We start from the raw sequence: 23,815 nt of genomic DNA on the forward strand, positions 1-23,815 counted from the left end.
AGACTATTTAGTGTGCAGGATATTATTATTTTTATCACGGAGCAGTTTCTATTACTGCGAAAGAAAAAGAACCTGAAACTCTTTAAAAGAGGGATACCAGTTTTTAAATACAAAGGATGACAGTTTAGTTTCCTTGTCATGAATTTTCTAGACTCCAGTCTCTTTTACCTTATTTTTTCCTCAGAACTTTAGCAACTTCCTTTTATAGTAAAAGTGACACAGTTGGTGCTTGTTAAAGGTTATTTTTTAGGTGACTGTTTTTTTGATCTGAGAATAATAGTCAGGAGAGGGGATCATAAACTTAAGAGCAGTGAAAGTTAGTTGTACAAAAAAGATAAAATCTTGGAGATTTTTCATGGTAATACAATATTTAACATTATATAAAAATTGTTGGGCAAGATCTGCTTCTGTTATTTTTTCTGCATCATCTTAGTGAGAGATTCTTTTAGTACTTAGAATCATAAAGTATAATTTTTAAACAGCGATAGGCGTATTATTCTTTGTGATCAATTTGTAATGTTTGGAAGTGGAAGTGTTAGTCACTCAGTTGTGTCCAACTCTTTCCAACCTCATGGACTGTAGCTCCCCAGGCTCCTCTGTCCATGGAATTCTCCAGGAAGGAATACTGGAGTGGATTACCATTCCTTTCTCCAGAGGATCTTCCTGATTCAGGGTTGTCCTGCTTTGCAGGCAGAGTCTTGACCATCTGAGCCACCAGGGAAACCCTGTAATGCTTAGATTCCCTAATTGTTCAAATAGGAAAAAGTAAAAGAAACATGTTAGACGTTTTGAAAGAAATAATTTAGAATGATTTTTTAAAACAAAGTTTATTTTTCTAGTCTCCTTCATGTGCATGTCAATTGATTCAGTGAATTCAGTTCCTTCTGTATCCTTTACGCTATATAAGAATGTGTAGTCAGTGAACAAAACAGACATGATGAGAAAGATTTGGGATGTGACGAAAACTCCTGTTTCTTATCTGTTTGGTTGAGGTTTCCAGTTATTTTGTACTACTTCAGTTTCTTTTGAAGTCTTACAGTTTACCCTGAAGGAGAGGATTTTAAAACTTGAAAGTTAGGTCTCATTAAAAGCTGGCAAGCCTAGGAATACTTTTTTCTATAGCTAGTTATATGAATATCAGTATGTTTCCCAGTTCCTAGCTTTAAATGGGCTTGGTTTTGTAATTGTGTCAGTTTGTGCTGCCTTGCCTTTCCTGTTTGCCCAGAGTTAGAAACATCAGCATCATTTATAAACTTCTTGTTAACAATCTTATTTGGAGAAGGTATTAGTAGTAAGTTACAAGGTGGAGAAATGCTTACTTAAAAGGAACTTATTACCTTGTAGTTTTCCCTCTTTAAACTAGCTTAAGCTTAGAATCCCCTTTCAAGAACAGTAGTAAAGTATCTTTTCTGTTCTCTTAAGAATAGAGCTCTTGCCTTGTACTTTCAAGTTAGAAACTGGGATCTGCCACTCAGGAACCATGGGACCCTGACCAAGTTTCCTAAGTATACCACTAAGTTGAGGTTTCCTTTTCTGTAAGTGAGGATAATGGTATTATGTGTCTCATGAGTTTGTTTTAAGGATTAAAGGAGATAATCTATTTAAAGCTGTTAAAATAGAAGTTTATATGAAAGATCGTTGATTATCCTTTCAACATTCTCTTATTTTTATAAAAACAAGTATATGTGTTTTCTCCCGTCATATTCCTCTTTTTAGCTGAAAAGTCAAGGTGCTTATGATGTAATTAAAATACTGATAAACAGTGACAGGAGAGCCTAATTCCATTTTAGGTCTTCATTTATATACTTATAAAGTTCCAAATTAAGCCTGAAGTTGTTCTTATAAGTAATGCAAACCGTTTCTATTGAAGATTCCCAGCTTTTTAATAGCACTGTACAGACTCTCACTGAGATTTTAGAGATAAATTCTGAATTGAATTTGAAAAGAAGCAGTAATTCAGGCAGGAAATGGTCAAAAAGAATGTATTTGAAGACACAGAAGCAAGCAGTGGCAACCAGAAAGGGAGTTACTAGTTTAGTGTAATTTTTTTTTTGAACAGTTGAAAACCTTTGAATTCTGCAGTTCATTGGACATCTCAAATCAGACTTTGAATTTTGCTGAAGAATGATAGTAATCTTTTTAAAAAGAGGACTTAAAACAGTGATACTTGGTTCATAGAAGGGAACATTGTAATTTTTTTTAACTTTATTTTTTATTGGGGTGTAGCTGATTAACATTGTTGTACTAGTTTCAGGTGAACAAGGAAGGGACTTAGCCATAAATACACATGTATCCAATCTCCCCCAAATTCCCCTCCCATCCAGGCTGCCATATAACATTGATCAGAGTACCTACTCTGCTATACAGTTGGTCCTTGTTGGTTACCCATTTTAAATATAGCAGTATGTAGGTATCAATGCCAAGCTCCCTAACTATCCCTTCCCCTCATCTCCCCCCCCCCCCCCCCCACCCCGCACAACCGCAAGTTGGTTCTTGAAGTCTGTGAGTCTGTTTCTGTTTTGTAAGTTTGTATCATTTCTTTTTAGATTCCACTTATAAAGGATGTCATAAGATATTTTTCTAGGTCTGATTTCATTCAATATTACACTCTCTTGGTCCATCCCTGTTGCTGGAAATGGCATTATCTCATTCTTTTTAATGGCTGAGTAATACTTTGTTGTATATATGTATCACATATTCTTAATTTATTCCTCTGTTGATGGACTGTATGTTGCTTCCATGTCTTGGCTATTGTAAACAGTGCTGCGATGAACATTGGGGTGTATGTATCTTTTTGGATCATATTTTTCTCCGGATACATGCCCAGAAGTGGGATTCAGGGTCGTACTAGCTGAATGTTTTTTAAGGAACCTCCATACTGTTCTTCATAGTGGCTGTGCCAATTTGCATTCCCAACAAAAGTGTAGGAGGGTTCTCTTCTTCCCACACCCTCTCCAGCATTTATTATTTGTGGATTTTTTGATGACAGCCATTCTGACTGGTGTGAGGGAACACCATAAATTTAATTGAAAGAAAAGTAGTGTTTGCTTTGCAGAATTTTCCCCCCCCTTTTAAAACTTTTAAGGCTTGCTTTTATATATAGGGTAAGTAGTTTTTAATTAATGGCAGTGTATTTTTATTTGATTAAAATTGGTGGGAGAAATAAAAAATGTGATTAGCTTTTGAACAGTGTCTGAATTGGAACACTTTGTCCTGATGAAGTTAAGTGGGTCAGGAGAGGTTCGGTTCAGTTCAGTCGCTCAGTCGTGTCTGACTCTCTGCGACCCCATGAATCACAGCACGCCAGGCCTCCCTGTCCATCACCAACTCCCGGAGTTCACTCAAACTCATGTCCATCGAGCTGGTGATGCCATCCAGCCATCTCATTCTCTGTCATCCCCGTCTCCTCCCGCCCTCAATCCTTCCCAGCATCAGACTCTTTTCCAGTGAGTCAACTCATTGCATGAGGAGAGGTTAGTAATGAATAATACTTAGGGAAAATCCAGACATGATGATACATTCTTATTTGATTAACTGACATTGTAATGTTTTTAAAAATCTTGTCTTAATTCTTTCTTAGATGAGAAAAAGAAGGAAAGAAAGAGAGCTAGAGGCATATCTCCTATTATTTTTGATAGAAGTGGAAGCTCTGCATCGGAGTCATATGCAGGTATTCTCATTTACTTTTATTTGTGATCATATCTTACTGATTCTAATGTAATCTGCTGTAAAAAGTGTGGAGGCTGTAGTTTAGCGTGAACTTGTTGATGTTCATTAGTATTGATTTCTGGCATGTTCAGTGTAATAATTCTAGAAGAAACTAAGCTTTTTCTTATTATTTTAATCCTGTTCTGTTACTGCTTAAGTGGAATTTCACTTTTTTTTTTCTTGGAAGATGATGATTCAGTGACTAGTTTTCTGAGTGAGAAATTGTTCAAATATTTTTAAAAACATCCAAACAACCCAAAAAGCAAAACACTCGTACACATTGAGAAGTATTTTTTTTGTGTGTGTGGGTGCGCCAGGAAGAATAATTTGTCTTGAATGAGAACTTTATGTGACAAGACTGTAGAAATTTTGTCTTATCTCTATTAAAGCCCAATCTGAACAAATGTACTTTGGCTAAATACAGGTTCAGAAAAGAAGCATGAGAAATTATCATCTTCCGTTCGTGCTGTCCGAAAAGGTATCATTTAAATTTGAAATTGTTTTCATTGCATGCTGCCTTAAAGTCATTATTTTGCCTTATTGGTTCTCCATTAATAGTTGGTTTTAATGTAGTAATGTTCTGATATATTGCATTAAGGGGGGAAAAATAATGTCTTACACAGAGCTCCGTATTCACTTCTTACTGCCATATCTTTTAGAAAAAAAACATCTTCAGCTATCTTAGTTTCTGGACAGAGTGGATGGTGTGTGTGTGTATGTATATATATATTTAAAAATATATATATATATTTTAATAGCATAAGAATTTATTAACAATTTAAAATGATTAATGTGATAAAAATTCATAAAATTTATAGCTATTTTCACACAAAATATGGATCTGATATATCAGAACATTACTATATTAGGTTTGCCTTCTTGCAAAATGCTGGTGTCTTTTCTTAGCTTTGCTTTACTACGTATTGTGGCTTAGCTTTTCAGGTTGAATGGGTGATTATGAATTTTAAAAGTTTAGCTGGGTTGCGGAGGGCTGATTTCAGTTAGTACAACTTAAATTCCTCCGTGTGATAATGGCCTCCGGTTAATCAGTTTGGATTTCTTTTTTTCAGATCAAACCAGTAAACTCAAATATGTTCTACAGGATGCAAGATTTTTTCTCATAAAGAGTAACAACCATGAGAATGTGTCCCTTGCCAAAGCTAAGGTACTAGCATCAGTTCTGTTGAAACTATCCTAACCTTGAAAATTTTTTTTTTTTTTGAAATATAGTACAATATAAAATAAAAATAAGTAACAGACCTTTGGGGCTTTACACAGAATTAGAGTTCCTATCAGAGGTACAACAGCACCACAGCCGTACTGAATCCTCATGAAGGAGGCACACGAATGACTGAATTACAAGAGTTACAGGAATGAGAGCTGCTCACTTCCCAGAAACCAGAGCTCACAGAAAACCAACAAAGGCACGAGATACAGACCATTTACTTATGAATGTGTAAAACTCAAGAAAGTCAAACTCAAGAAAATTTTAAATGTGAAGGTGGACTTAAGTATCACTTGAGTACATGAGATACTGTAATTTTCATTAAAGCTTTAAAGCTTTTTCCCCCAGTTACCTGCAGGGTCTGCTTTTTTTGATTGGTTAAGCAACCAAGTAGTAACTTTTCTTTTAAATCTTCTGAAGATGAGTTTGGAAGTAAAATTACTCAATATTTGAAGAATATATTTCATTATACGTTGTACTGCAAAAATGGTTCAAGTTTTGTGTTTCTTTATTCAAGTTGCTAGTTTATTATACCAACACTTTTTAAAAAGGTTCTTTAGTCAGCCAGTTTTTGTTTTATATTACTGCTTGTTTTCTACCTTGAGGTTTTCTTGAAAAGAAGGTGTTCCTCTATGGAGAATCTCAAAAGTAAGATCACTTGGATTTCAAAGAAAAGAGAAGACTCAGTTTACAGGCCCACCCTAGCCTTTACAAAAGGGATATACCTGGTTGCTGTCAGATGTTGTAAGATTAATTTTTTTCTAATGTTTTTGCTGTAAAATACATCTACTTTTTATACAAACTATTACAATATTTTCATATCTTTGGTTTAAGACTGTTTCCACTGATGTCAAGAAAGGTAAAACTAAAGATTTTTAAAAAATATTTCTGTCAGTATTAATGATCCTGTATTTCTGATTTGAGGTTAACCCATTAAAATTTTGGAGAACGCAGTGACAACCCACTCCAGTGTTCTTGCCTGGAGAATCCCAGAGACGGGGGATCCTGGTGGTCTGCCATCTATGGGGTTGCACAGAGCGGACACAACTGAAGCGACTTAGCAGCAGCAGCAGCAGCATTAAATTTTACAGATGGAAGGAATAATATGCCAAATAACTATCTAATAGAAATTTATTCTGTTCCTCAGCTGGCGTGGATTTAGGCAAAAGTGTTTAAGCATCTAGTGTGGATGAGATCTAGTATGTATCAGCAGATCAAACTGAATTGGAGCTTCTGCTTTACCATTCTGCCTCTTAATCTTTCATGAAGAAAGAATTGATGAAAAGGGTTTGGAAATGGTAACTGTGTTCCAGCTTTACATAAAACACAAGTCTCTTCAAACTACTGGTATATGAAAATTTGAACTTAAATTGAAAAGAGAAATGATTCAAACTTAATAGAAATTCTTCGCTGTGGTTTACTAACATATGTTTTCATCATTCAGTTCAGTTCATTCGCTCAGTCGTGTCTGACTCTTTGCGACCCCATGAATCACAGCACGCCAGGCACATTAGGAGTTTTTATTTTACCAATTTTTATTTTATTTTTTAAATTAAAAATTTTTTTGGCCCTGATGTACTACATGTGAGATCTTAGTTCTCTGACCAGGGATTGAACCTATGTGCCCTGCAGTGAAAGTGCAGAGTCCTAACCACTGGACCACTAGGAAAGTCCCTGAGCAAATTTTGTTTTTGTTTTTTCAAATGAACTAGGATAGCACATTTATTGGAAAATACAGAACAAAGTTACATATAATTCCACTACAGATTACAGTTAAATTTTTAAGTAGATGAATTAAGATTTTTTGTTGGAGTTTCAGTATCAAACTCTAAAATTAATAGAGTGCATATACAAAAGTAGAACGGTATAGTAGACCTGAAAAGCACTGTTAACCAATTCAACATAATTAAGATTTATATAATTTTCACACAGTAGCAGGGTACAAATTCTGTTCATGTTCCCATAGACTATAATCCAGGAGACAACTGGAACATATGCAGGGATATAAAACAAAGTGAAAAATTTCATGGTCTAAAGGTATTGAAATCATACAGTCTGTTCTCTTATCATTGTGGAATTATGTTAGAAATCAGTGTCGAGATATTTGAAAATAATACACATATTTTCAAATGCATTGTGACATTTACCAAAAGAGATCTCTGACTTAGCCATTGAAAGTCTAAACACAGTTTTTAAAGAAGAAATGTACCCATTGTGATTCACTTTCAAACAAAATGTTTTTCTGGTAGTAAATGGTTATAATTTAGAGTTTAAGTGTTGGTGATTGTTTTTATTGTATAAAATGCTAGCTCATATGTTTTGGTCACCTCCTGCCCTCATGTGTTCTACTCATAGTTTTAATATTTTTGTTAAGTTTGGTTAATTTTCTCCATATTTTTCCCAAGTATTATATTATTTTGACTGCTGATAAATAGGACCTTTATTCATAATAGCTTATTGGTAGCCTTGATCTTTTGCAGATATAATTGGAAACATAAAATATTTATATTAATTTCAATCTCTGATCTTCACATCATTTATATAGGGTGTATGGTCTACACTGCCTGTAAATGAGAAGAAATTGAATGTTGCATTCAGATCTGCAAGGAGTGTTATCTTAATATTTTCTGTGAGAGAGAGTGGAAAATTTCAAGGTAAAATTTCAATGTTAATTTTTCAAGGGAAATTTCAAGGTAAAAATAATTTGGATATGTAAAAACATTAATTATATTTGCATGAATACATTATAATTTATTCCCTTAGGATTTGCAAGACTTTCTTCAGAATCACATCATGGAGGATCTCCTATCCATTGGGTACTTCCGGCAGGAATGAGTGCTAAAATGCTGGGAGGTGTCTTTAAAATTGACTGGATTTGCAGGTAAATTACACACTTCACTGTAGATAATTAAAATTGCCCTTGTTTTGAGTGGGCTGCCAGTTGATAATGTTAACGTTACACATTTATGTAGTTGTAATTTATTATCCTAATTAGTCTCCCCTTTTTTGGTCTTACTCCTAATCTGATTGGGATCTGTGGGGTTTATTCAAATGTTGAAAGGAAAAATTACATTATATAATTTGTTTACCACCTTTATAATCTAAGATGCATAGGGCAAAGATTTAGTCAAGAGTTTTATGTATTTCATTGGTTCTGTGTGTTAGTAATATAGCAGAAATTTATGAACCAGACAGTTGCTTGGAATGTTATTTAACATATTTATATTTAGTGGTTTAACTTGTCATTTTATTACTGTGAAGTGGAAAAATAGTCACTCTTTGGCTTGGCTAAATAACATTTTGGGGGTGAATAATTTAGTTGTGAACAAGTAGGGTTTTCTAAGGAAGTTATAGCAAAGTCATGTTAGTTAGCATTGTGATCCTTGAAACTGAAGTAATTAAGATTTAAATGTTTGTTATAAAAATACTTTTTTTTTTGGTAAATTTTATTAGAAAACTGAAATTTACAATGTATTTATATCACTCACTGAGTATGTGGCATTTAAAAACGACATCATTACACAAAAGTAACAAAAATACAAAGTCTTAATACCTACGGGATATGGAAAACATTATCCACTGAGGCCTTAAATGTAGACTTTATATAAAAAGGAAAATACTTATTTTGAACTCAGAGTTATTCACTACTTTTTTTGACTTTACTGAATGATTGTACATTGTTTTAAAAAAATGATTAAAGCAGTCAGTTTAGATAATGCAAAAAAACTTAACACTTCAGGAAATGGACAGTTTGTTGTCTGGAACTGCCAGCTGGGGTGAAGGCAGAAAGCTTTTATAGGATGAATAGTAATGAACAAGAAAGATACTAATAAGAAATTATTTGATTGGGTGGGGTAACATTGTCAACCTTGTTTGGGATGAGGAAGCCCAGGGCTGGCTTGGTGTTTGGGGATTGGCTGACAGGACATACTGCGTTTCTGGTCAAGTGGAGCATTTACAGGGACATGAAAGTTACCTAAATTTCAGTTTGCTGGTTTGGCACCTTGGGCAGGAGTGACTCCATCTTGGGACTTAAAAGGTATTTCAACAGTCTGAACAGCTAGTTATTTTTGACATGCACAAATCTACTACTTGTAAAATTAATTTTAGTTAAATAAGAATTACCTGAAAGGGACCATATGGGTTTTTTGGTATTATAAGTTGACTTAGGTGGATTTTGAGGGGGATAAGAGGAATTAGGTAAGAAGGAAAAATGCTATTTGTTTTCAGGAAAGCAAACTAACACACAGAAGAACTAACACAGAGAAGAACCATGAAATCAGAAATCTTGAGGATGGGAGGTGGGGTATGTTGGGTGATATAGGGAGCCATCTTTTCAATGAAGCAGAATCAGTAAAGAGAACAACAGAAGGCAAAGATTATTATTAATGTGGGTCAGCCTAAGGAGTTAAACCTTTACTTTGGGACAGTGAAGAACTATGAAAATGCATGGGCAGTGATACAGCAGACTATGTTGATGTTTAATAGAATAGCAAAATGCTAGATACATATAGATATATCACCATTACTTTCTATAGGGAAAAATTAGAAGCAATCTGAATTCTCCTGTATAGGAAATTGGTTAAGTAAATTATGGTTTGTAACAGTGAAAGAGGAGAGTGAAAAGGTTGGCTTGAGGCTCAACATTCAGACAACAAAGATCATGGCATATGGTCCCATTACTTCATGGGAAATAGATGGAAAAACAGTGGAAACAGTGTCAGACTTTATTTTCTTGGGCTCCAAAATCACTGCAGATGCTGATTGCAGCCATGAAATTAAAAGACACTTACTCCTTGGAAGGAAAGTTATGACCAACCTAGATAGTATATTAAAAAGCAGAGACATTACTTTGCCAACCAAGGTCCGTCTAGTCAAGGCTATGGTTTTTCCCGTGGTCATGTATGGATGTGAGAGTTGGACTGTGAAGAAAGCTGATCGCCGAAGAATTGATGCTTTTGAACTGTGGTGTTGGAGAAGACTCTTGAGAGTCCCTTGGACCGCAAGGAGATCCAACCAGTCCATTCTAAAGGAGATCAGTCCTGGGTGTTCATTGGAAGGACTGATGCTAAAGCTGAAACTGCAATACTTTGGCCACCTCATGCGACGAGTTGACTCACTGAAAAAGGCTCTGATGCTGGGAGGGATTGGGGCAGGAGGAGAAGGGGACGACAGAGAATGAAATGGCTGGATGACATCACCGACTCAATGGACATGAGTTTGAGTGAACTCCGGGATTTGGTGATGGACAGGGAGGGGGAGGCCTGGTGTGCTGCGGTTCATCGGGTCGCAAAGAGTCGGACAGGACTGAGCAACTGAACTGAACTGAACTGAATGTGATAAGTGTAACATGGAAAGATTTAACAGATGAAAGGATACATAATTACATTGAAATGCATTGTTAGCATGGTGAGACTATAGATAATATTCCCATACTCCATTGTACCTAGGGTTTTAAAATGTAGTATTTTTTTTTCTATGCCACCTTTATAGTTCTGCTTTCTCATTTCTTAATTAGTAAATTCAGCGTGCAGTTTCTATCCCAGGCTAATTTATACACTTCCGGAAGGAACGGCCTCTTAAATCCATAGAGTGTTGAGGTGGGGAGCCCCCAACCACATCAGATTTGTTTCACATATAATAATATATATGTTTCAATCCATTCTCCCAAGTTATCCCACCCTCGCCCTCTCCTACAGAGTCTAAAAGACTGCTCCACACATCTGTGTCTCTGCTGTTGTCTCGTATCGTTATCGTTATCCTCTTGCTATATTCCATATATATGTGTTAATATTACTGTATTAGTGTTTTTCTTTCTGGCTTACTTCACTCTGTATAATAGGCTTCAGTTTCGTCCATCTCATTAGAACTAATTCAAATGTATTGTTTTTAATTGCTGAGTAGTACTCCATTGTGTAAATGTACCACAGCTTTCTTATCCATTCATCTGCAGATGGACATCTAGGTTGCTTCCATGTCCTGGCTATTGTAAACAGTGCTCTGATGAACATTGGGGTACACGTGTCTCTTTCAATTCTGGTTTCCTCGGTGTGTATGCCCAGGAGTGGGATTGCTGGGTCGTATGACAGTTCTGTTTCCAGTTTTCTAAGGAATCTCCACACTGTTCTCCATAGTGGTTGTACTAGTTTGCATTCCCACCAACAGTGTAAGAGGGTTCCCTTCTCTCCACATCCTCTCCAGCATTTATTGCATGTAGACTTCTGGATAGCAGCCATTCTGACTGGCGTGAAATGGTACCTCATTGTGGTTTTAATTTGCATTTCTCTGATTATGAGTGATGTTGAGCATCTTTTCATGTGTTTGTTAGCCATCTATATGTCTTCTTTGGAGAAATGTCTGTTTAGGTCTTTGGCCCATTTTTTTATTGGGTCGTTTATTTTTCTGGAATTGAGCTGCAGGAGTTGCTTGTATATTTTTGGGATTAATCCTTTATCAGTTGCTTCATTTGCTATTATTTTCTCCCATTGTGAAGCATGTCTTTTCACCTTGCTTATAGTTTCCTTTGCCGTGCTTTTAATTTTAATTAGGTCCCATTTATTTATTTTTGCTTTTATTTCCAGTATTCTGGGAGATGGGTCATGGAGGATCCTGCTGTGTTATGTCGGAGCGTGTTTTGCCTATGTTCTCCTCTAGGAGTTTTATAGTTTGTGGTCTTACATTTAGACCTTTAATCCATTTTGAGTTAATTTTTGTGTATGGTGTTAGGGAGTGTTATAGTTTCATTCTTTTACAAGTTGCTGACCAGTTTTCCCAGCACCACTTGTTAAAGAGATTGTCTTTTCTCTATTGATTCTTGCCTCCCTTGTCAAAGATAAGGTGTCCATAGGTGAGAAAATAGAGAAATTAAGGAAACAATCCCATTCACCGTTGCAACGAAAAGAATAAAATACTTAGGAATATATCTACCTAAAGAAACAAAAGACCTATATACAGAAAACTAAAACATTGGTGAAAGAAATCAGAGAGGACACTAATAGATGGAGAAATATACCATGTTCATGGATTTGTAGAATAAATATTGTGAAAATGAATATATGACCCAAAGTAATTTATAAGTTCAATGCAATCCCTATCAAGCTACCAACGGTGTTTTTCACAGAGCTAGAACAAATAATTTCACAATTTGTATGGAAATACAAAATACCTCGCATAGCCAAAGCAATCTTGAGAAAGAAGAATGGAACTGGGGGAATCAACCTCCCGGACTTCAGGCTCTACTACAAAGCCAGAGTCATCAAGACAGTATGGTACTGGCATAAAGACAGAAATATAGATCAGTGGAACAAAATAGAAAGCCCAGAGATAAATCCATGCACCGAAAATGTAGTTCTTTATTTCTAAAATTAATCATAATCAAAATTACAAAGTTTAGAAATCTGGTGGTAGTTTATAGGGAAGCCAGATTATTTCTTAGAGAAGACATTTTTACTTATAATTTTTTGATAGATAAAGGCCAAAGGAAAGGTTTGCTAAGTCTATGGTTTTATGACTAGAGACATTATTGGTGTCACTGAAAGATATTTGGAGATGATCTTTCTTAGGAATAGAAGAAAAGTGATTACCCAGTTTTAGATTGGTGGTAGCAAGTTTTATTTTGGCTATTACTTATTTAACTTTTATTTTCATATTATTGATAAAGAAATTTCTCAATTTTAGAAGCATAATTTATTCACAGATTATGGTCTCATTTTTCTTCATTGATTTACTGGCAGTTTTATTAGCTTATTTATATTAGCAACATAAGAGGTAAAAATTCAAATACTCCATCCTTCTAGCACTTTATGCAAAATTTTGGGTAGTAATTCTTTTAAGTAAGTTTTAAGGTTTACCTGAAAACAATATTTTTAAATTAAAAAAACAGTTAACAAAACAATATTTTTAAATTAAAAAAATTATAGCTTTAAAAAGAAAAAGTCATAAGTATGTTCGAGAGTAATTTTATAGTACTTAAAAGTTCCGAGGAGGCACATGATATTATTACATTGATATTTTCTTGGGTAAGTCACTTGAACTGTTTTCCACATGAAATGAAAATTACTTTTAACTGTTAGTGTTAAAAGAATTCAGTTCAGTTTAGTCACTCAGTCATGTCCAACTCTGCGACCCCATGAACTGCAGCACGCCAGGCCTCCCTGTCCATCACCAACTCCTGGAGCCTACCCAAACTGATGTCCATTGAGTCGGTGATGCCATCCAGCCATCTCATCCTCTGTTGATCCCTTCTGCCCTCAATCTTTCCCAGCAGCAGGGTCTTTTCCATTGAGTCATCTTTGTATCAGGTGGCCAAAGTATTGGAGTTTCAGCTTCAACATCAGTCCTTCCAATGAACACCCAGGACTGATCTTTAGGATAGACTGGTTGGATCGCCTTGTGGTCCAGGGGACTTTTGAGAGTCTTCTCCAACACCAAAGTTCAAAAGCATCAATTCTTCGACGCTCAGCTTTCTTTATAGTCCAACTCTCACATCCATACATGACTACTGGAAAAACCATAGCCTTGGCTAAATGGACCTTTGTTGACAAAGTAATGTCTCTACTTTTCAATATGCTCTCTAGGCTGGTCATTACTTTCCTTCCAAGCAGTAAGTGTCTTTTAATTTTATGGCTGCAGTCACCATTTGCAGTGATTTTGGAGCCCAAAAAAATAAAGTCAGCCACTGTTTCCACCGTTTCCCTGTCTATTTGCCATGAAGTTCTGGGACCGGATGCCATGATCTTAGTTTTCTGAATGTTGAGTTTTAAGCCAACTTTTTCACTCTTCTCTTTCACTTTCATCAAGAGGCTCTTTAGTTCTTCTTCAATTTCTGCCATAAGGGTGGTGTCATCTGCATATCTGAGGTTATTGATGTTTCTCCCTGCAATCTTGATTCCAGCTTGTGCTTCCTCAAGCCCAGCGTTGTACTGGGCTGTACATGATGTACTCTGCATATAAGTTAAATAAGCAGGGTGACAATATATAGCCTTGATGTACTACTTTTCCTATTTGGAACCAGTCTGTTGTTCCACGTCCAGTTCTAATTGTTGCTTCCTGACCTGCATACAGGTTTCTTAAAAGGCAGGTCAGGTGGCCTGGTATTCCCATCTCTTTCAGAATTTCCCACAGTTTTATTGTTATCCATACAATCAAAGGCTTTGGCATAGTCAATGAAGCAGAAATAGATGTTTTTCTGGAACTCTCTTGCTTTTTCGGTGATCCAGTTTAAAAAGATTAAACTTCAGAGTTTTATTTAAGTGCCTTTTGGATTTAATAACTGGCTCTGAGTTTTTTTTAAGGTGTGTTCCTTGGATCACTTGGATCAGTAGTACCTGATTATTAGAATGTAGGATCCTGACATGTGCCTGAAACCTGTATGCACACACTCGTACTCACTCACTTAGTTGTGTTAACTCTTTGTAACCTTCTGGACTGTAGCCCACCAGACTCCTCTGTCCACAGCATTATTGGACAGAGTGGGTTACCTTTTCTTCCAGGGTATCTTCGCAACACAGGGATCAAACCTGAGTCTTCTGTATCGATTGTATCTTCTGATGTGCAGGTGGATTCTTTACCACTGAGCCATTGGAGAAGCCCTGTAGGCACACTTGAGTTTTTAAGACTAGATGGTGCATGGTAGCAAATAAGGAAGGAAGCACGCCTAAAATGTCACTCATTTAAGTTGCCACTGGGAGTTAGATCAAAATAAGACTAAAATTATAAAATATCATTCAGCCATAATTAAATCTATATTTTAACCTCAGCCCTATCACGTCCTTTCCAAGTAACCCATTTCTCTTTTCTTTCATGGTTTCTCTGCTATTCCTATTAGCTTTAATGACCCAACTATTTAGTACATACAGACTCTGTACAGTTCATGTTCTTTTGTTAAATATGCCCCATTTACTAAGCTTCTTAAAGTAGAGAATCACTGCCATGTTACCTAGAATACTCGCAGTAGAGATAATCATCTGTATGCCTCTTCTTTATATGTCTGCTCAAAAGCTAGTTTTTAGGATTTCTGCTCTATAATCGTGATAACCACAGATGTACAATTTCTCTTCGTTTTAACCTGAGCCCTGTTTTACTTCAGGCCTCATAGTTCCCTGTGATATTCAGGCTGAGATTAACTAATTTGTTCAAAACAGTGGCACATGTCTCTGGAATCTGGTTAGAACCAGTCCAGCAAGGAGCCACCAAAGAATTTTAACCCCAAGTGACTGAACCAGCTCAACATAATGCCTTTATTTGGGACCAAGGGTAATCCATGGCTAATGTTTAAATAACAGTGATAATTCTGTGCAATAATAACTTAAAACCTTCCTGTGCTTTGGTAGTTGAAAGTGAAAGTCGTGTCTAACTCTGTCGTGTCTAACTCTTTGTAACCCCATGTACTGTAGCCCTCCAGGCTCCATGGAACTCCAGGCAAGAATACTGGAGTGGTTGCCATTCCCTTCTGCAGGGGATCTTCCTGACCCAGGGATCGAACCCAGCTGGGTCTCCTGCGTTGCAGGGGACTCAACCTTCTGAGCAAAGAGGGAAGGTTGTAGATTATTCCTTTCTGTAACTTATTAACTGGCAATTTAGAAGAAAAATACAAGAAACTATTTAAAAAGTTTTTAACTATAGATCTGTGTCTGGATATTCTAGGCTTTGGTATGGATTTAGTCTAGCTTAATGATCTCTTTCCTCCCAGCCCTCCCTGCAGTGGCAGGGTGGGGATGTATGTATAGATGTATATATGTACACACATATTTTTTTTGTGTATACACTCTTGAACCACTCTTTATGTTTGAGGTAAGGTGTCTTAGATGAAGATTCAGGCCTTTTAGTAATACCTGCATTGGAGAAGGAAATGGCAACCCACTCCAGTATTCTTGCCTGGAGAATCCCAGGGACGGGGGAGCCTGGTGGGCTGCCGTCTGTGGGGTCGCACAGAGTCAGACACGACTGAAGCGACTTAGCAGCAGCAGCAGCGGGCATTTATTTCCACCACTCATTGCTCACTTCTCCCATACATTCACATCACCACCATAACAGATCATGCCACTTTGTAACTTTAATCTTTTCCTGTAGATGTTAAAAATATTTTCTGAGGTTTAAAAAAGTCCAAAATTTAAGCATTTAATTTTCATCTTTAAGAAAATTCACATAGGGTTAGAAGTAAATGGTTGTATAGCTTGTCCACTGGACCAGGTCATTTGCTTGTAATTTTTCTTCTCCATTATGTCTTTGCTCAGGTCCTTTTCATTGCTTCAGAAGTATCTCTGCTTTACTTTTCTACCTATGACTTTTACCGAGTCACTTTTCTTTCAGGCTTATCCCTTACACCACCTTTACCAGGAAGCATTTTCTGTTTGTTTGTTTCTTGCTTACGAAGATAAAATGACCATTCACATTAAAAACAAAAGTTCTATACTCTGTTTATGGTACTCATTCTTTTTCCAAAATACTTATGTGTGCTTGTTTATTGTTTGGTGACAGCTGTTTAAAAAAAGTTAGGAATTAAGATTTTTATCTTACTCATCTTTGTATGTCTTTTGAGCCGTTTCATTTGTATTGTAGATATAGTTCTTTAATTAAAGCATTTATTTAACTTGGCATTACTTTATGCACAAATGAAACATTATTGAATGATGTTAGTTTTTGATTTTTTTGGCAACAGGTATTTATTACTTGTCATGTTTGTGTTCATTGTTGTGCTGTAAAAATACAGGGTATATAAAAATGAAGGGTATCTTTTTTTTTTTTTTTAACTTGGCGAGACTATTTTGCCCTGTGGCTTAGAAACGAGACTATAATATAGAGTGAAGTCAGAAAGAGAAACACCAGTACAGTATATTAATGCACATATATGTAATTTAGAAAGACAGTAATGACAACCCTATATACAAGACAGCAAAAGATGTAGCGATGTATAGACTTTTGGTCTGTGTTGGAGAAGGCTAGGGCAGGATGATTTGAGAGAATAGCATTAAAACGTATATTACCATCTGTAAAATAGAGGACATGAAGCAGGGTACTCAAAGCGAGTGCTCTGGGACCACCCAAAGTGGGTGGGATGGGGTGGGAAGGGAGGTGGCAGGGGGCTTCAGGCTGGGAGGACACGTACATCCGTGGTTGATTCATGTTGATGTATGACAAAAACCACCACAATATTGTGAAGTAATTAGTCTCCAATTACAATAAATTAATTCAAAAAATAAGTGTAGCATTGTAGTGTAAGAGGAGAGGTAGTGCATAGTTAATACATGCAAATATGTAAATTTATAAGTATAAAATTTTGTATTAAGAGCTGTTCTATGTGTGGTAGAGAATATTGCTTTAGCAAAAGGGGAGGATGATTGAATCTGGGAAAGCAGTCTGGAACCAAGGGTAGGGGACATATATTCATGTGGTATTAACTGCCTGGTTAAAGTTCATCTCTTTATTGATCAGTTATTAAAAAATACAAGATTTTTAGTACATAGATGTAAGATGTAAACATTTGATGTGTTATTTCATTTGCAAGCTACCTAAAACAAGTTTGAAGAGACTGGCGATATCCTTATATTTATAAGATGAAGAAACTCAGGCTCAGAAAAGTTGAGAGACCAAACTGTCTTGGTGTCTTAGCTCATGTTTTTAAGCATATTTAGCTTTTTTTTTTTTCCTTTTTGAGAGTACAGGAGAATGTGAAAAGTGTCTCTGAATGTGGCTTTGTTTCTGGGAAATAATCTCTACCAATCTTATTTAGTCACATTTAAGTCATGATTAACAGGAATTCATTACTAAAGTAGTATAAGGTCTTTGAAAGATTCTGCAAAATAATATAATTGATATCACTTTGTGTTTAGGCGTGAATTACCCTTTACTAAGTCAGCTCATCTCACCAATCCTTGGAATGAACATAAGCCAGTAAAGATTGGACGTGATGGACAGGTTTGTTGCTTTAATTGATTCTAAAAAACATATATCACTCTTCTAGAAATCTTTATTGAAAGATATTTTAAAACCATTTTTGAATGAATTTCTGGGAATGATTGGGGAAAATATTTGGAGTTGATTACTATAATTATGACTTGATATGGCCTCCATTAATGTAGAAAGGTAGATTTATGTGGTACTTGATTTATACAATTAAAGGAAAAATTTTTGAAGAGAACTGGCACAATTTTAAAAACCTTTTAGGTTTAGGTTTTTCATTGTATTATTGCTATTTAACAGATTCTGATACATTTTAGAAATGCCACTTAACATCTTTACTGAAGTTTTCTGAATAGAAGGAACTTTATTAAAAGGAGATGAGTATGTGTATACGCAGGTTGTCGAGTCTGCAGATGAAATTAAAAATGTGCAGTGATTTAAAATAAACCTAGCTCTGTGACCCTTAGTTTTCTAAATGTAGTTTTGAACCAAGTTATTATTGCTTGTAAGTGAAATGTTGGTAATTTAAAATAAAAATTATACAAAGCCAATAGATTAGTTTGCCCTTGTTAATATATTTCAGTGCATTTAGCAATTCATAACCATGATAATTGTTGACACACACTAAACATTTTTTCTCCATTGTATTAAGATGGATGACTTTGTCCTGATACTTAATGTATTTTGCACAAATATTTCTTTGTAACAGAGGGTGACTGTCATAGATTCTGTAGTTAACCTTGGAGATTCTGTGGTGTGCTTAGTTGTTCAGTTGTGTCTGACTCATTACAACCTCATGGCTCCTCTGTCCATGGGAATTCTCCAGGCAAGAATACTGGAATGGATTGCCATGCTCTCCCATTTTCTCAACCCAGGGATCAAACCCTGGTCTCCTGCTTTGCAGACGGATTCTTTACTGTCTGACCCACCAGGGAAACCATTTTTCCCCTTACATAAATACATGAAACACTTTTGAAAAGTTTTTTAAAATCTTTCAAGGAAGTTGATTGGAATCTCATGTGATCATCAACCTTGGGAAGGAAACCTCCAAGTCAGCCTATTTTTGTTCTGTACATCAGGAAAATACAACAAATCTATCAAAAGTTTCTCCTTTTTTTCATTTTGTAAATAACTGCTTTCTTATTCCAGGAAATTGAACTTGAATGTGGAACCCAGCTTTGTCTTCTATTTCCCCCTGATGAAAGTATTGACTTGTATCAGGTCATTCATAAAATGCGTCACAAGAGAAGAATGCATTCTCAGCCCCGATCAAGAGGACGACCATCCCGTCGAGAACCAGTCCGGGATGTGGGAAGGTTAGAAACGTTCTTTGGACTGATAATAGGCACATGTATCAGAATAACATGATGGAGGAATGTGATTCGTCAAAAGTTTGTCCTGCGGTAAAGAAGAAAGAGAAAATCCTCAAATCAAGCTGCATGGACTAGTTTGTGGCTTCATTGAGGATTTCAGATGGTCACCTTGGTCTCAGTCATTTTTCAAGAGGAAAATGGGGATCTTTCCTTATGCAGAAAAAATTATCTGCTAAAGAGTGATAACCAGTTTAGATTAGATAGTAATCTGATAATACAATGTATACCATTGAAATGAGGTAGGCCTTTGTTGCTAAGAACAGGCTAGAAAGGAGGAAGAGGAGGAAGTCTTTATTTGCAAAAATTGTTAATATTTTGTAAAAAGCCTTTTCTTTCAGGTGTGTCTCTGGATAAGCCTTATCAGATATGGGACTTTTATAAAGGATCACTATTATTTTTTCAGAAGATGACGTCTCATTTATTAGAGGATAAAATATTTTAAGTTATTTTGATATTCAAGAGGATCATTGTTGGGACTGTTTCAGATTTTACCATCGTGATGTGTTAACCCCATTCTCAATATTGTCTAACATGTACCCCGTGAATTCACACATCTTGCTGAGCTTCTGAAAACAATAGGTTCTTTCCAAAGGGGATCAAGTGGCCCTGGGAGACCCGGCAACAAACCAAAAAGAAGGGCTGTTGCTGTGTCTGTTTACAGCTTTTCCAGATGCTGGCAGTACCTGTGGACTTAAAGTGTTTTTTAGAGGATCGTCATGGTTGTTGATCACTACTTTATGAACTAAACCGCATTTTCCAGGAAAAGGGGTTTTAACTTGTTACAGAATTGGAGAAGTCTTTGCAAAGGACTGATTTAAGCCCTTCACCCAACACCTTCCCCTGAGTAGATTTGCATACAGCTAAATCTAAAATATTCTGCTAAAGACTGTTGGATGTGTGGTTGATGGGATGAAACCTTTGGTTAAGTTTCCTTTTGGTGGAAACATCCGGTGGTAGGTACAGATAATCCAACAAGAGTCCCCATTTCTTTGAGCTTAAGAAGGACACTGTCAAGTAGGTAGGAGGAAACCTGGCAGAGCCCCCTTACTTTGGCCTAAAAGGACTGATCACCAAGATGTCTTTTGAAGTTTTAAGCTAAGAGATTTCCAGTGCAATACAGTACATACAAGTGAAGTTTTTACCTCAGATTTGCAATGGACTGTAAACTATACTTATTACACCACTACTCCTCTCAAGCCTGCCAGGGCCTCCATATTTGTATGTGGCTTACAGCTTAAAGTCAGTAGTTGGACTACTTTATGAACTGTTACTATCATGTTTTATACCGGTCGTAAATGCACTCCCCAAACTACAGGAAAGCGGTATGTTTATTTTTTAAACCAGTTTTTAATTTTATTAGTCTTATTTATTATAGATGCAACTGTTTTTATTATGTTGGGGGGCTTGGGTTTATTGCAGCTTTGTAGTTTGAGTGAACTTGTGTTGCAGAAATTTATGAAAGCAGTAAACATTCAGAAATAACTGGAAAGCTAGTGACGCCCAGGTTATTACAGAGATTTTGACAATAAGCGTAAAAAGATATATTTATTATTACCTTAAAAAACTTGAAATTTTGTTTTTTATTTTGTGTAGCTCTTTATTAAATGCTAAGTAAAATGAAGTGTATTTCATGATGTATATACGTTAACCTTAATGGTTACATTTAACCATTGAGATTTATAGAAGATAGTGAAGAGCAGCCTGCTGCAGATAGTAAAGTTTCACCTTCTAAAGAATACATTTTGAATTTGTATTATGAAACTCTGTTAAAACTCTGCCCCATTATTTGCCAGTTTATTTTAAGGCATTGTTTCTGGGAAAAAATTCCCACAATTTGTAAATGTTATTAACTTTAGAAATTAGTTTTTCAAAGTATTTAAACATTTTTAAAACTTTCCTGTAAAATAACTTTTAATTATCAAATTTTCTGTATGATCATGTGAAAAGTATAATTTTGTACAAAGCAGAAGAAAAATTTAAGAAATACATAGTTTTCTTTAGATTTAACCTAAAATGACATTAATAAGTTTAAATATATAGATTTTAGGATTACCTGTTGTGTAGTGATGAGAAGTTTTTTCCCCTTTCTTTTACCTGAATGAAGACTTAATTCAGAAAAGTGTTTTAATTGTTAAACTGGATATTTATATTAGCTTTAGGGTAACTCATTTACTTTTGTTTAAATTATTAAAATGTGATTTACATATTTTGAGCAGATTACTTTTAAGTATCTGATCGTAGTACACGGATTAGAGAATATGTTTCTAGCAATACATCTAAGGATTGGTGTATAATAATTGTAGGAATTAAAATTTAGCGATTTTAAGATGTTTGTCCATCAAAGACGAGGCTGTTATTTTAAAGGAAATAATGAGCTTTTCTTTGTACTTATTTCTGTCAGAAACTCTTGCTTGGCTGTTCTCCTAGCAGTTTTTGGTTTAATTTCTAATGTGTCTAATTTATGTAGGCGTCGACCAGAAGATTATGATATTCATAACAGCAGAAAGAAACCAAGGATTGACTATGCCCCTGAGTTTCATCAGAGACCAGGTTAATATTTTATAATCCTGCAGATATTTGACTTGAAATTATTAAAAACAACAGCAGCACAGAATCTTCTATCATGACCCTATAGTTTTAAAAGTGAGAAAACTGGGATGCAGCTATTAATTACCTGAAATTGAAGGAAATGGAAACTGCACTTGTGTTTTAAGATTAAAGTAGTTAGGGAAAGCAATGATCTTACACTCTTATTAAGATTTTTATTCTCTTTGATACTTAGTATTTCCTGTAGTAGAAAGCTTTAATTGGAAACTGAAATTATGCTATATTTTTCTAAATAAAAACATCTTTGACTTTCATATTTTTAGAGAGGAATGGGAATACTTGGTTTGTAATCTAAAAGCAGCTTTTCAGTTAACCTTTCCCTTACTGGAGTTGAAAAAGGCACACTGTAGTTAAGAGAAGATATTTATTTAAAACAGTTAGTGATACACTTACAAAAATCAGACCATTTGGAAGTTGGTGTTAGTGAACATTACAGCATTGTTACATGACAGATGGCTTGATAAGCCTCATTCTTCTCCAAAATGGGATATTCTGAAGAATTAAAATTTTTCCCCAGTAACGTGGCCACTTAGACTTTTTCACATTTTAATTTACTAAGTCCTTATGAGAAGAAGAGGGGAGAATATTTCTGATTACCATGGTTCTTTCATTTAAAATGTATATATTTTAATTTTTGCAACTTTTGTTAATTTTGTTTTTCTCCCCTTAAGTTTGCATTTTTTAAAGCTTTGGTTGACTTAGCAAGGTCTATGTATACTCAAGGTGGAAGGTAAACATTTGTTTTAAGGAAGACCTATTACAGTGTCCTCAAGATAATTCCTCTGTCCTTACCTTCCTATGGTGCAGCATGAAGAAATTTCTGTCTAGCAAGAATTGGGGTGTGGATTTAGAAGATCCATATGCAAAAAACAGTTTATAATTCTGTGATATCAGTAAGTTATTTAGTTACTTTCTAATTATCATGTAATCTGAGAAGAAAATCTGAAAATGGAACAGTATGATAATAGTACCATTTAATAGCTTCACTATTATATCATGGGAAGAATTGAAATGAGTGGTAAGGAAGGTTTAATTATGATGCCATAATAAAAAATGTAAGTTTGATATACTAAAATGCTTGATGTTTGAACAGGGTATTTAAAGGATCCACGATACCAGGAAGTAGATAGGTAAGTTGGGTTCATTTTTGTTCAGTTTTGAATTACATTCTTGGAACTAGTTTATGAACCACCTGAATTTAGTTTCACAAATCTTATTCCCAACAGACGGTTTTCAGGAGTTCGCCGAGATGTATTTTTAAATGGGGTAAGCATTTCATTTTTTTTGTTTAATGCACATAAAATCAGTATCTGATTTATTTTGTAAATTCTGGGTTTTTATTGACATTATCATCTTTCATTTTAGTCCTACAATGATTATGTGAGGGAATTTCATAACATGGGACCACCACCACCTTGGCAAGGAATGGTTTGTATTAATTCTGTTTTTGCAAGTTATATAACTTCATTTGCAGTTCTATGCATTTTGAATGCTTACTTGGAGTATGATTGTTACAGCTACCCATTAAGAGACTTAAAATACTTGTCTGGTGATAAGTAAAATTGCATGCTGTTTTTAAAGTAAAGGCTAATGAATGATTGGATTTGTATTAATAGTGGAGGCTTAGTTGATAAATGTTATGATTTATTATTGTGGTGGCTAGTAGTGTAAACTTCAGGGTTCAAATACCTTCCCTTCTCAACTCTGTCTTAGTTTTCCTTATCTGTGAAATTTGGGCATCCATTCATTCTTTGACTCATCAAACTATTTAGTGCCTACTCTTTGCACGACACCATTTGCTGTGGGTGTACATCGGTGAATAAATTGAACAGTATGCCTATGCTTGTATAGTTTAAAATTTAATGGAATAGTGTCAACCTCGTAGGATTGTCAAGAAGATAAGTTTGCAAAATACATGTTAAGTTTAGCATAGTGCCTGACCCTCATATTCAGTAAATTCTCTATGTTAAATAAGGTTAACTAAATCTTGTTCCTAAACTTT

At 35.4% G+C, this 23,815-nt stretch overlaps 1 protein-coding gene across 5 annotated transcripts in view; it reads left to right on the forward strand.

The window, feature by feature from the left end:
- Positions 1 to 23,815, forward strand: part of YTHDC1 (YTH N6-methyladenosine RNA binding protein C1) — a 42,680-nt gene that overhangs the window by 15,049 nt on the left and 3,816 nt on the right. For 2 of the 5 annotated variants that reach the window (XM_055434016.2, XM_055434020.2), the window contains exons 5-15: positions 3,581 to 3,670; positions 4,133 to 4,186; positions 4,779 to 4,873; positions 7,479 to 7,587; positions 7,697 to 7,814; positions 17,764 to 17,848; positions 18,983 to 19,149; positions 21,674 to 21,756; positions 22,907 to 22,943; positions 23,016 to 23,079; positions 23,179 to 23,241. In XM_055434016.2, coding sequence (XP_055289991.1) covers positions 3,581 to 3,670; positions 4,133 to 4,186; positions 4,779 to 4,873; positions 7,479 to 7,587; positions 7,697 to 7,814; positions 17,764 to 17,848; positions 18,983 to 19,149; positions 21,674 to 21,756; positions 22,907 to 22,943; positions 23,016 to 23,079; positions 23,179 to 23,241 — 965 coding nt within the window. The remainder of the gene's footprint in view (positions 1 to 3,580; positions 3,671 to 4,132; positions 4,187 to 4,778; positions 4,874 to 7,478; positions 7,588 to 7,696; positions 7,815 to 17,763; positions 17,849 to 18,982; positions 19,150 to 21,673; positions 21,757 to 22,906; positions 22,944 to 23,015; positions 23,080 to 23,178; positions 23,242 to 23,815) is intronic. The other 3 variants (XM_055434017.2, XM_055434018.2, XM_055434019.2) reach the window with 3 other exon arrangements.

This window comes from Moschus berezovskii, chromosome 5, assembly GCF_049115385.1.
Source record: "Moschus berezovskii isolate FMDL1 chromosome 5, NW_MosBer_1.0, whole genome shotgun sequence".
In the NCBI taxonomy this organism is placed as follows: Eukaryota; Metazoa; Chordata; class Mammalia; order Artiodactyla; family Moschidae; genus Moschus; species Moschus berezovskii.